At 40.2% G+C, this 12645-nt stretch overlaps 1 protein-coding gene across 1 annotated transcript in view; it reads right to left on the minus strand.

The window, feature by feature from the left end:
- The window catches only part of mgat4b (alpha-1,3-mannosyl-glycoprotein 4-beta-N-acetylglucosaminyltransferase B), a 120001-nt gene extending 109777 nt beyond the window's left edge, over positions 1–10224 (minus strand). The window contains exon 1 of the mRNA XM_088080743.1: positions 9940–10224. Coding sequence (XP_087936869.1) covers positions 9940–10036 — 97 coding nt within the window. The 5' untranslated portion in view covers positions 10037–10224. The remainder of the gene's footprint in view (positions 1–9939) is intronic.
- Positions 10225–12645: the final 2421 nt, after the last annotated feature.

The following is a 12645-nucleotide window of genomic DNA, read 5'->3' on the forward strand; positions in this document are numbered from 1 at the left end:
TGTCTGTGAGAGGCCTAGCCATAGGAGAAGAGAGGAGTAAAAAAAAAAAAACCCTGGTGGCTTATAAAACAACGTGACAATTTAAACTTGATAAAGTTTTTTACACATCGTACATCAAACAAGCCATGATACATCGAGTATATTCAATTCATCACCTACCCCTCGTCTCATATGAAACCAAACGTCTAGAGCTGTTATCAACTAAAGAAAATCTTGGTCAAATAAAATGCTACATACTCTTTAACCAATCAAATGGTCGATGATATAAAAAAGATGCACAAATGCATCTGGGAATCTTTAAAAGGTGAAAGTGAACTGAAGGTGCACTGCATTGTAAAATATGCTGAAATCTAAATAAAATATTTGTTGTTATATTTTCTTGGTTATGCTGTTAATACATGTATATATAACCATCACTGGGTAACAAACATACAAAACCAATGGTAAAAACAAACGTCTGTGTACTTTCAGATTGAGTTATGTTTAAATGTCACATAAACTGTACACTAAATGGCAGAAAATAGAGAGGAGGAGCCACAGGTTTATTTGAGATGCATTTTTCATGTCTCCCAGCTTTTATATAAACAAGTCTAGACATAAGTTATAAAAAATAATAAGTTAACAATGATCCAGTGAGACAAACTATGTATTTGCTCTGGCAGAAGATTCAGGTCATGTTTGTGTTGTTTACCTGCAGAAATACTTTCTTATACTTCTTACACTACTATATAGAAATCTTTCCTTCAGATAAAGACTAAAAACATGAAGCTGAACGGCAGTAAACAGATCAGAGATGTTACAGCTGAACAGGCAAGTCTGAACATGTCTGACTGACTGACTGAGACCCCGTCAACACACACACACACACACACACACACACACAGACACACACACACACACACACACACACACACACACACACACACACACACACACACACACACACTGATGCTCATGCCGGAGATTCAAACATGATTTATCAAAACATACAAGCAAAATGTCACTTTGCATCTAAATGTCTCTCAGCACAGAGTATCAGAGTGTTGAATTCTGCAGCCCGAGAGATGATATTAGAAGTTATTATTTTGTACACAAAGATAAATATTTTTGAGGACTTTAGCGGCCCTCCCGGTGGTTTTGTTGCAAGATTGAGCACTTTAATCTGTCACATAACTGACAACACCTGTGTGCATGTACAGGGCCTTTAACCCTTTGAAACCCGAGCAAATTGGCTAGATTGATTCCAAAAACATGTTTAGAAGGCTATGAGCAACGTAAGAAAAATGAATCCAAAATTAACAAGAAATTAGTAAAAATATCAAGAAAGTAAAAAACAAAAAAACAAAAGAATACGACCTGAAAAAAAGTACTTGAAATATATATATATATGTATATATATATATATATATATATATATATATATATTGTCATATATTTTGAATATATAATACTTAATATAGTTTCTGGATTTTTTTTACTTAAAAAAAAACTAAAATATTTTTTCTCTCGCTGTTTTTAACTTTCATTTTCAGGTTGTTTTCTTGTCACCTTTGCTATTTCTTGCAACATGTTTATTGACTTTTTCCAATGTTTCTGAAGAGTATTTAAACTTATTTGCTCATGTTTTAAAAGGTAGAAATACTTGTATAAGGTGTCTGAATGCAGCACGAGAAAAACTAATGCCATCTAGGTTTCAGACAGTTAATCTGTAATAAAACACATCTCATGTGTCTTATGTGTAAAATTAGTAAAATACAGTGCAGTAAAAAGTACAACGCTTCCCTCTGAATGTAGTTAAGTAGTGAAAATACTCAAGTGAAGTACAAGCAAACTAAAACTGCGCTTTAAAGTAGAACATTTAAATGTAAATGTAGGAGCTGTCGATGCTGCTCTCCCGTCAGCAGCAAACTCCTCGCCCCCCCTCCTCTGGTATGTGGTGCATCACAAACCAAGCGCTCCCTTAATTACCTCATGGTCCGGAGCTTCCCCCTCTGATAAGCACTCGCCTCATGTTTGTGTGTTGCTGCAGTATTGCACATGCAGCAATGATGATGCAAACCTCGTCCATGCTGGACAGAAAATCCTCTCGTCAACAGTTCAGACCACAGCTCAGGAAAAAGTCTTAATTCAGTGACTCAGTCTTTAACATGTTACAGCTTCGTCATTTTAAATAAATTGACAGTTTGCAAGAATGCAGCCTGTTTTTCTTATTATATTTCTTATTTCTTATTATATATTTTACAATGAGTTTTGGAAATGTTCTTCATCTGAGGAGCTGCGAAGGAGATGAAATATCCAGTAAAAGTAAATTTACTCAACTGCTGAACTTAAGTGCAATTTTGATATACTTGTACTTGAGTATTTCCATTTTATCTTCTACTCCACTACTATTCAGAGGATAGTAGTGTACTTTTTACTTTGGAAAAAAATACTGGAACAACAACAGCATTTTCAACATTTTATGTCATCAGTCATTTTAATGAGAGCAGCAGATTTTACTTAAGATTTCACACCGAGTTCTTTGGAAATAATTGAATTTTTTTTCATTTGAGGAGCTGAAGAGGAGATTAAATTTCCAGTAAAAGTAAATATTTACTCAAGTAGTGTAGTCAGTCATTTTCTGTAACCGCTTGTCCTCGTAAGGGTCGCGGGGGGGCTGGAGCCAATCCCAGCTGTCATCGGGCGGAAGGCGGGGTACACCCTGGACAGTTCGCCAGACTATCGCAGGGCTCAAGTAGTGTACTAAAGTGCAATTTTGATGTACTTGAGTATTTCCATTTCATCTTCAGCTCCACTGGATCTCAGAGGGAAACTTTTTACTGCACTGCATTTGTCTGAAAGCTCAAGCGCTTCTCCTTATCCAAGATAATCCATCCACCTGACAGGTGTGTCTGATTAAACAGCACAATTAATACACAGGTTTGTGTTGGGATGGTCACAATAAAAGGATGCTCTAAAATGTGATGTTTGATCACAACACAACGCCACAGACGGAGCGTGTCATTGGCTGCTGACTGCAGGAATGTCCAGCTGTTGCCCGTCAACTGAAAGCTCATTTCACGCCACGCGCCGTCTTCAGTGTCGGTTCTGTGAATGTGGCAGCACATCCAAACGCCCTCAGACCACGTGCAACCACAGCTGCTCAGGACCTGCACATCCAGCATCTTCACCTGCAAGATCGTCTGACAGCAGCCGCCCAAACAGCTGACACAACAACTGGTTTGCACAACCGCAGAATTTCTGCACAAAAAAGTCCGAAACTATCTAAGGGAAGCTTGTGTGCATGCTCTTGAAATCTTAAATCTTTCATCTTAAAGCTGAAGTGCTCTCTAATGCAGTTTTTAAACAAATTAGCGACCAAAATTTGAGAGAAATATGTTAAATAAATGTATAAAAAAGTCTTATGCTTGGAACACATCACATGCGTCAGCGGCACGTGAAGGCTATTTAAAATGACTGCAGTAGACACGAACTTTTGTCGCCTCCGGCTTTGATCGGCATTAATGAAAACGCAACACCTCTAAGTGAAGATGCTAATTTCTGCTCCTTAACCGGCACGATGCAACAACGCAGCAACACCAGTTATCCTCCGTCTCCTCCTAAGAAGCTAAAACACTGATCCAAATGAGTCTTCATCGACTCAGAGAGAGACTGAATAAGTTATTGATATATAAAGAGAAGATACCACCGTCAAGTTTAATAGACGTCTGTCCATACAGCTGCCTACTAAAAAACAATCACACACACACAGAATGGCACACTCGTCTGCTGCAGTACCGTGTTCGCAGCTCTGCTCTACTAGCAAGGGGAAAGTGGTCTATGACCTATTTTTTGGGGGTTTACCCATGTTTGAAAAACCTGCATGCATGCGCTAATTTGAGTGGAAAAACAGTATAAGTCATGGATCTGAATACTTTTTTTTAACTGCTGGAGTTGTTGTTTTCAACAAATTATCACTCTCACACCTCGACAGCTCTCTTAAATATCACCAGATACTATATCTTTATCTGAATAAAGAAAGTTGATCAAAAAATGTTTACTCCTCGTCCTAAAAGTAGGAAAAAACATGTGTCACTCTGACAGTTTATACTGTAAACTTCCTTTTTCGAGACATTTACTAGAAAGGCATTTTGTCTCAGAAAAGAGGAAGTTATGAAAGTCAAAGGAACAAGAAGAATGTGTTGAAATTACAAATGCAGTCGAGGTAAGAACAGAGCCTCTGAAACTGTTTTTGTGTTCACGATAAACAGAGAATCACAGAGAGTTTGCACGCAGAGAGTTTTTAATCAGGGTCACAATGTGTGAAGCAGCTGCGTTCATGAACCAGCGTCCTCTCAGAGACATCATTGCTTTAGTCTGTGTGACAGAGATCAGCGTGCCAGCAGATATCTGAATCAGTCTGCAGAGTTAATGAGCATCCACACATCCACGTGTTTGCCAAAATAAATCTCCACATGTGAAACAGCTGATATAATCAATACATAATCATCAGCAGAAGTGAGTCATATTTTCTCCATGAGTCACAAAAAAAAGCATCAAACAGCAAAAGTGAGTAAAAAATCATTTCAGATATTAATTCTACTATAAAGCAAAAGTTGTCTTTTACTGTCTGACTCCTCCCCGCTGGTGTGTACTGTGTTTAAAACCAAGTGCTCCCCTCGGACAGCTGCTGAGCATCCAAATTTCTCAGCTGAACTTTATGCAAACCAGAAAACATTTTCATACAGACACAAAAGGTGAAAACCACACCTCTTACCGGGCGCGACATGTATCAAGCGCTCCCTATCCTGAGGAGCCGCCTGGTCTCCACCTGCCCGCCACAAACACACCGAGCGCAGCAGACTGAAGATCCAGACATCATCTGCTCCACAACAGCTGCACCCAGCTCCCCTGCTGTGTGATGAATCACAAACCAAGCGCTCCTTCTTTTTTTTTTTTTTTTTTAGCTGAGCGGTGTGTTCCTGCAGCAGAAAATGATTCAAAACAGCGAGCAGCTGCAGGAATCTGCTCCAGAAAAACCCTTGTCCTCGCCTGTCCGACTAAATCCACCTCTCTCAAAGGCTTGTCCCAAAACCAAGCGCTCCCATGGACCTGAAACTGCGGCTGACAGCTGAGCCTGCAGCGCTCCGGTGTGTAAACACACACACCTTGTTCCTATATCCAAAATAGCTGAAAACAGCAACAAAAACACACACAAATAACCCCCAGCCAGGGATGTTGCATACCATAAATCAAGCGCTCCCTTCGTCCTGGGGCAGCTGACAGTGCAGGCTGCAGATTACCTGCGTGTTAACCTCCACACATCAGGTTAACACGCTCCAACAAAAAGGACAAAAGCAAAATCAAGTTGCCTCTCTTCCAGGTCTGTTATGAATGATAAATGAAGCGCACCCTTTGGCTCAAACGCTGACTCTCAGTTCAAACGCACCCACAGCTGATTTCTTTCACTAAACATCAGGAATAAAAATACCATAAATCACAGACAGCCTCTCTTTCCTCCATCCATCCTTTCACCTCTCTGTGGCTCTGTAACATAAACCAAGCGCCCCCCTTCTCCGCTCTGTAGCAGCTGAGGACGCTCACCTTCACTCCTTCACAAAAAGGCTGCCAACTATTCACAGTGGGCGGGTTTCCATTAACCCTCGAATTGTGCAAATTGAAATTGCGAATATAAAATATGCCTAATGGAAACACATCAGTTTCTAAAAAATTCCCTTTTATACCCTCAAGCGCTCCCTTGACTTCATAAAATACAGAATTCCTTCACATGCACAGTTTTATTTATCATTTTCTGCAACATAAAGTGTAGCTGCAACAAAAATCAAACCTCAGTCCATTGTGTTCCCTCACATGTGCATGCCATGACTTGCAAATCAAGCGCTCCCTTTACATCCAGCGTCCACATGCAACAGCATCAGGTTTTTCTTTTTTGTTTGTAGAAAACTGAACAAAAAAAGGACAGTAGATTTCTGGCACCAAGCTTTGAAGTGAAGTTTTTGTTTATTCCTACTATATTTTAAGTTTTATTTTTCTGATGTCCTAAGTCAACCAGTTGTTTACATTTTTGTGAAATAAAACTGAATATGTGGTGATTTAAAGGGAAATCTGGACCCTGTGACTGGGCCAGTTGGGAACCACTAATCTAGACCTTCTCCCCTTTAATGGCATGTAAGGCCAATTAAAGGACCCCATAAAATTAAGAATTTCCTGCAACAAAAAGTTCTGCTTCTAGAAAAAATTAAATCCCTTATCCATGCATGTAGTGTATTGCAAATCAAGCGCTCCCTTTATCAACAGCATCATGTGCATTTTATTTTATTTTATCTTTACAAGATCTAAAACTCTTTTCCTCCTCCATCTTCACAGTTCAGCCGCTGCTTGGTTCGTTCCTCTAAAACCTCTAAAACCTGAAATCAAACGCTCCTTTTATTACCTCAGAGGGAGAGTTTCCTTTTCTGCAACATGTTCTATTGAAATCAAAAACTGAAGCTACAACAACATCAAACCAACCTCTTCTACATCTCCCTCCTCCCGCCCTCAGCTGGCAACTACATCACAAACCAAGCGCTCCCTTCATTATCTCAGATCCTGGAGCTTCACCCTGAAACGCACGATGCTGCTGTACGTCTGCAACACACAGTGAGAGATGCTACAAAATCAAACCAACCCCTCCCCATCTTCCCCTTCTGGACTTGCTTCAAATCAAGCGCTCCCTTCATTACCTAAAGATTTATTGCCTTCACGTGCACAAGCACCTCTTGTGTTTTTATTCTGTAGCTGCAAAGAGGCAGCTTCTTAGAGGAAGCTGGCAGACGGTGCATCACAAACTAAGCGCTCCCTTGATTACCTCAGACCCTGGTGCTACTTTTTTTTCTGCCACACAATCAAACGCTCCTCTTTCCTTTTCTTCATCTCCCACCTCCTAACCCTCCCCGCTCCCTTCACCCCGTCACTGATGGAGCTCCTGCAGGCATCTCGCGTTTTTCTCTGCAACAAATCAACCAACGTCCACCTTTCACCTTCTCCACATCTCTCCTTCTAACTGGCATGTGATGCTCCACAAACCAAGCGCTCCCTTGATTACCTTATAAAATTGGAGCTTTCTTTCACATGAAAGGGAACATTTCTATTCTATCCAAAACACACAGTAGAGCTGCAACAAAATCAGACTAACTCACTCCTCCATCCGGACCCCCTCCTTTAAGCTGTGGTGCATCACAAATCAAGTGCTCCCTTCATTACCTTCAGTTGGAGCTTAAAAATCAAACCTCCTCCATCTAGACCCTCTCCTCTTAGCTGGCATATGATAGAAACTGCAACTGACTCATAAACATGTCAAGTTTATAAAAAACATACTTTATTTTGAAGTACAGTAACTTTTTGACACAGAGCTTTTATTTTGAAGTGCCATTTCTGGTTATCATTGTGTTATGTTTTATTTCTTTGTGTTCTGAGCCAAAATTTGTAAACCTGTTAAAAACAAACAAACAAAAAAAAACAGTTATTTATAATGTGTGAACCTTGAACCAATGACTAATGAGAAATCTTGATCCCGTGACTGCACCAGTCGGGATCCACGTATCTAGACCCTCTCCCCCTAACTGACATGTAATACATCACAAATGAAGCGCTCCTTAACGTCAGCGCTGGAGCTCATCCTCACAGCACCAGCATGATACCTTAATTCTGCAACAAAATCAAACCACGCTCCCTTCTCTGAGTCTCTCTGCCATCTAGACCTTCTTTATTTAGCTGTGGTGCATCACAAATCAAGCGCTCCCCTGATAACCTAATGAAGTGGAGCTTTCCCTGCACAGGAACATTTTTAATCTCCACAGCACAGAGTGGAGCTGCAAGATAATCAAACCAACCCCTCCTCCTATCTGCTCCAATTAGACTCTCTCCTCTTTAGGTTGGGGGGGTTCACAAATCAAGCGCTCCCCTGATTATCTCAAGAGTTGGAGTTTCTCGTGCACAAGTGTCTTGTTTGTGTTTGTTACTGCAAAGCTTAAAAATCACACCCCCTCAATTTAGACACTCGTTTAACTGGCATGTAATGCATCACAAATCAAGTGCTCCCTCAATTACCTTTAAAGCTACTGCTCTCCTCTACGAGCGTCTTCCCTGCAACAAAATCAGCCAACCTCCCCCCATCACCTTCTCCATATCTCTCTGCCATCTTAACCCTCTCCTCTTAGCTGGCATGTGATGGATAACAAACCAAGCGCTCCCCTGATTACCTCATAAACGGGAGCTTCTCTGCACAAGAACATTTTTACTCTATCCACAAATAAAGTGCAGCTGCAACAAAATTAAATCAACCTCTCATCTCTTCACCCTCTTAGCTGTGCGGCATAACAAATCAAGCGCTCCCTTCAGTTCCTCACTGGTGGAGCTTCACATGCAAAAAAAGCATCTTGTGTTTATCTCTGCAACAAAATCAGCCAACCTCACAAGTATCTCCATGTCTCTCCTGCGTTTAGACCCTCTTCTCAGCTGCCACATAAGGTCACAAACCAAGCGCTCCCCTGATTACCTCATTTATCTTGTTTATTTATTTATTTAAAAGGGACACAGCATATAAATGAACATCAGTATAAAATACAAATGTAAATATACTGGAGGTAGCACAACTGCTAATTTGCATCTATAGTCCCCTGGCAGGTAACAGGTAAAAGAAATTGGGAGGGAAAGAAAAGAAAGAAGAGACAGAAAAACAACGTAAATTTATACAGCTCATAAAGGGGAGCTTCCCTGAACAAGAACAACATCATTCATCACAAAATGCAGCTGTAACAAAATCAAACGAACCCTTCCTCTCTTCTCCATATAAGCTGTCTTAGCCGTAGTGCATCACAAATCAAGCGCTCCCTTCACCACCTCAGCGCTTGAGCCTCACAAAAAGCAAAGCACTGTTTTTTGGTATTTTTTCATATTCTTTCCAAATGACAAAGTGGAGCTGTGAGAAAATCAACCCAACCCCTCATCTCTTCTTGCATCACAAATCAAGTGCTCCCCTGATTACCTCAGAGTGAAGCTTCCCTGCACAACAACAATTTTCTCACTCCACACAAGTGCAGCTGCAACAAAATCAAACCAACCCCTAATTTTGTCTCCTCTTAGCTGTGGTGCATCACAAATCAAGCGCCCCCCTGATTACCTCATAAAGTGGAGCTTAACCTCACATGCACATTTTTTTTTATTCTATCCAAATCACAAAGTGGAGCTGCAACAAAACCCCTCATCTCTGCTCCTCTCAGCTGTGGTGCATCACAAATCAAGCGCTCCCCTGATTACCTCAAAGTGAAGCTTCCCTGCACAAGAACAATTTTATTCACTCATCACATAAAGTGCAGCTGCAACAAAATCAAACCAACCCCTCGTCAGCTGTGATGCACCCCAAATCAAGCGCTCCCTTCTCTCTCGCTGCTGGAGCTTCACATGCAGAAGCATCTTTCTTTTTCTCTGCAACAAAATCGGCCAACCTTCCTTGTATCCCCATCTCTCTCATCCATGTAGACCCCCTTTAGCTGGCATGTAATGCTCCACAAATTAAGCGCTCCCTCCTCAACCGCTGGAGCTTCAGCAGCATCATGTGTTAAAATCTGCAACACAAAGTGCAGCTGCAAATCCAAGCCCCCCCCCCCCTTATTTCCATGCAGACCCTCTTCCTCTCAGCTGGCATGTGATGCATCACAAACCAAGCGCTCCCTTTACCTCCAGACCCTGTGAAGCCTGCAGCCTTCCCCTCACACCAACACCATCATGTTCACGTCGGATTTTTTTTTCTGCAACATCCAAAACACAAAGCGGAGCTTCACAAGAAGCTCTGTGATCTCGAGCTCCTCCTCACACCGGCGTGTGCAGCCATGACATAAACAAACACACACTGCACGCACGCACACACACACACCGGGACGCACCGGCAGCGGGTCTTACCTCTGGAGCTGCTGAAGGCGGTGTACCAGGACAGGGAGACCAGCCCGCACAGCCCGAACAACAAGACCGTCAGGAAGGAGACATTTCGGAGCCTCATCTCCGGAGCCCCGGGAGCATGTCCGCACCGAGAGGGGGGAGGAGAGGGACGGAGGAGAGGGATGGAGGGAGGGGGGGAGGCAGGTAGAAGGAGAGCGAGAGAGACAGGTAGACAGAGAGAGACGGTGAGAGACGGAGAGGCGGGCGGTGCTGTTGCCGTCTGAGCAGCAGCAGCGAGACTGAAGAGAGAAACACAGAGAGGAGGAGAGAGGAGGAGAGAGGAGGAGAGAGAGGAGGAGACACACACACAGGTAGAGAGACACTGGGAGAGACCGAGGAGAGAGAGAGACAGAGGGAGAGAGTGAGGGACGGGGAGAAAGTGAAAATGTGATCAAAATAAACATTCAAAAATAATAATAAATAATAATTGTCTTTATTTGGTATACGACGGAGGATTAGGGCCAAGTTAAAAAAAAAAGTGCCAGACTTCCAAAATGAAGTGATAATATTATGGGAATAAGGTTGGAATTTTATGAGAATAAAGTCGCAATATCATGAGGGAAAAAAGCTGTAATATTTTGAGAGTGCAGTTTTACGATAAAAAAAGTCGTCAAAAGTAAAAAGTCGTTATATCGACTATTTTCCCCGTAGTTTTTTGTTGTTACACTACAACTTTATTCTCCCATAATGCCACTTTTTTTTCTCGAGGTTTCAAAAATAAATAAATAAATAAATAGAGAAGCTAAATTAAAACTCTCAACGTGGCCCTAAAACTCCATCGTAATTTGGGACATAACACATTTTTCACATGTGGAAGCAAATTAAAACACAAACATTATATAAACATATTCAAACTCAGAAGTAAAAAATAGGTCTACAATAAACAATGTCACTGAAATAACTGGAAATAATTTTAAAAGCACATAAATGTGACCTAAAATGAAGAAAATTAAAACACAATTAATGTAGACTCACTTTTTCGTAAAAAAAAAAAAAAAAAAAAAGTGTTTTATTTTGTTTGAATATTTTTGCGGATGATGTCAGGTAATTTTTTTATCAAATTGCTTTTGTTTTTATTTGCGCGTGAACTGTTAATTTAAATACGGGTTCTGCTCCAACAATCATGCTTCCTGTCTCTGGGCTCTAATCGTGTAACAAGCCCCGCCTCTTAGTTACCGTTGCTATGGTCGCCAGTCGTTCCGTTCTAGAACGTAAATTTAACGATTTGAATCCTGAATTTCACGTGTCTCTGCGCTAAAATAAATCGCGAGAGCATAACGTGCGACTGTTTCCGGTCCTGAATGTAAACTGTAACTCCATAAAATAATTTAACGACAAACACAAACTCTTGTCCTCGGAAGTGATGCGCGCGCGCCTACAGATGTTGACGCTAGTTAGCCGGTTATGCTAACATTAGCCAAACACGAAGTTTTGGTTTTGTACCTTTAAAAACACGCAAACACGATGTATAGTAGGCTATATATTGTACGCCCTAAAAAGAATAATGCAAAAAAATGTGTTTTAATTTCCCACAGTCATGTTTTACGTGTTTTTAATGTGTGAGTGACTCACCTCTTCCTTGTTGTTTATGGTTGAATTTTTTTTGGCAAAATAGAGGCATCTGTTCAGGTGACTGATTTAGGGCTCCTGGGTCGAACCATATCACAAACCGGGGGGTTATAGAGGTGGAAGTGATTTTTGCAGGTAAAATTATTTCTCTAGGTTTATTTATTTTGTATGAAATCATTGTCAGTGTAAATAATATTGTTACAACCTTATGTATTTTGGTGTTGATTTTACATGAAATTTTTTTTTTTTTTATGGTCTCTGTCCCAACCGTGTGGTATCTTCCAGCTAATTATCAGCAGAGGGAGGAATAAAAGGAAGGTGGTTGATTTTAAAGTTTGTTAGTGTGTCTTTTGTTGTTCAGTGACACTACAGGTGTGTTTCATTTTAACTGTTACATCTCCTGTCTCTTTGCTGCTAACTGTTAAACTGTAAGAAGACAAGTCAAAATATAATTTATGTAAAATAATGTATATATAATACAACATCTGATAAAAAAAAAAAATCAAAAGTGAGAGACAAACTAGCAAACCTTTATAAGTCAGGTTTGTGGCATCAATGTTTTTGAGACTATTATAGTTTTAACTTTCAGTTCTTGTCATATTTTTGACAATAAAATGTGTAACATGTAAATTAATGTAACAATTTCATCTTTTTTACTCTATTTATGTACAAATACTAGACTGTATGGCGTTAAACGAGGTGGTGGTATTTCTGTTTGCAGTCTTTATTTTAAGCAAAGCTAACAGTGTCCTGACTTCAGCTCAGAACTGAACACACAGGAATGAGATTGATATTTGATTTCTGATTGATATCTAATATCTCACCCCCAGAATAAAAAAGCAAATATCTTAAAATGTTGAACTATTCCTTTAAACAATAAACAGAATAATTAGGCTAATTTTCACCTCAAAATTAAGCTAGTATTTAAAATAAAATAATATAAAATAATATAATATAAAATAAAATAAAGTAAAATGATATAAATGTGAGAAAATGTTGGTAAAAAAAAGTCAAAAGTTTCTGACTGAATCTGAATTTCCTGAAAATGAACACACTTTGTAGCAGATACTGAAATCTCATTTATCTGATGAATTATTTCCC

This window comes from Plectropomus leopardus, chromosome 8 (assembly GCF_026936395.1).
Source record: "Plectropomus leopardus strain MGB_pleo_1.0 chromosome 8, ASM2693639v1, whole genome shotgun sequence".
In the NCBI taxonomy this organism is placed as follows: Eukaryota; Metazoa; Chordata; class Actinopteri; order Perciformes; family Serranidae; genus Plectropomus; species Plectropomus leopardus.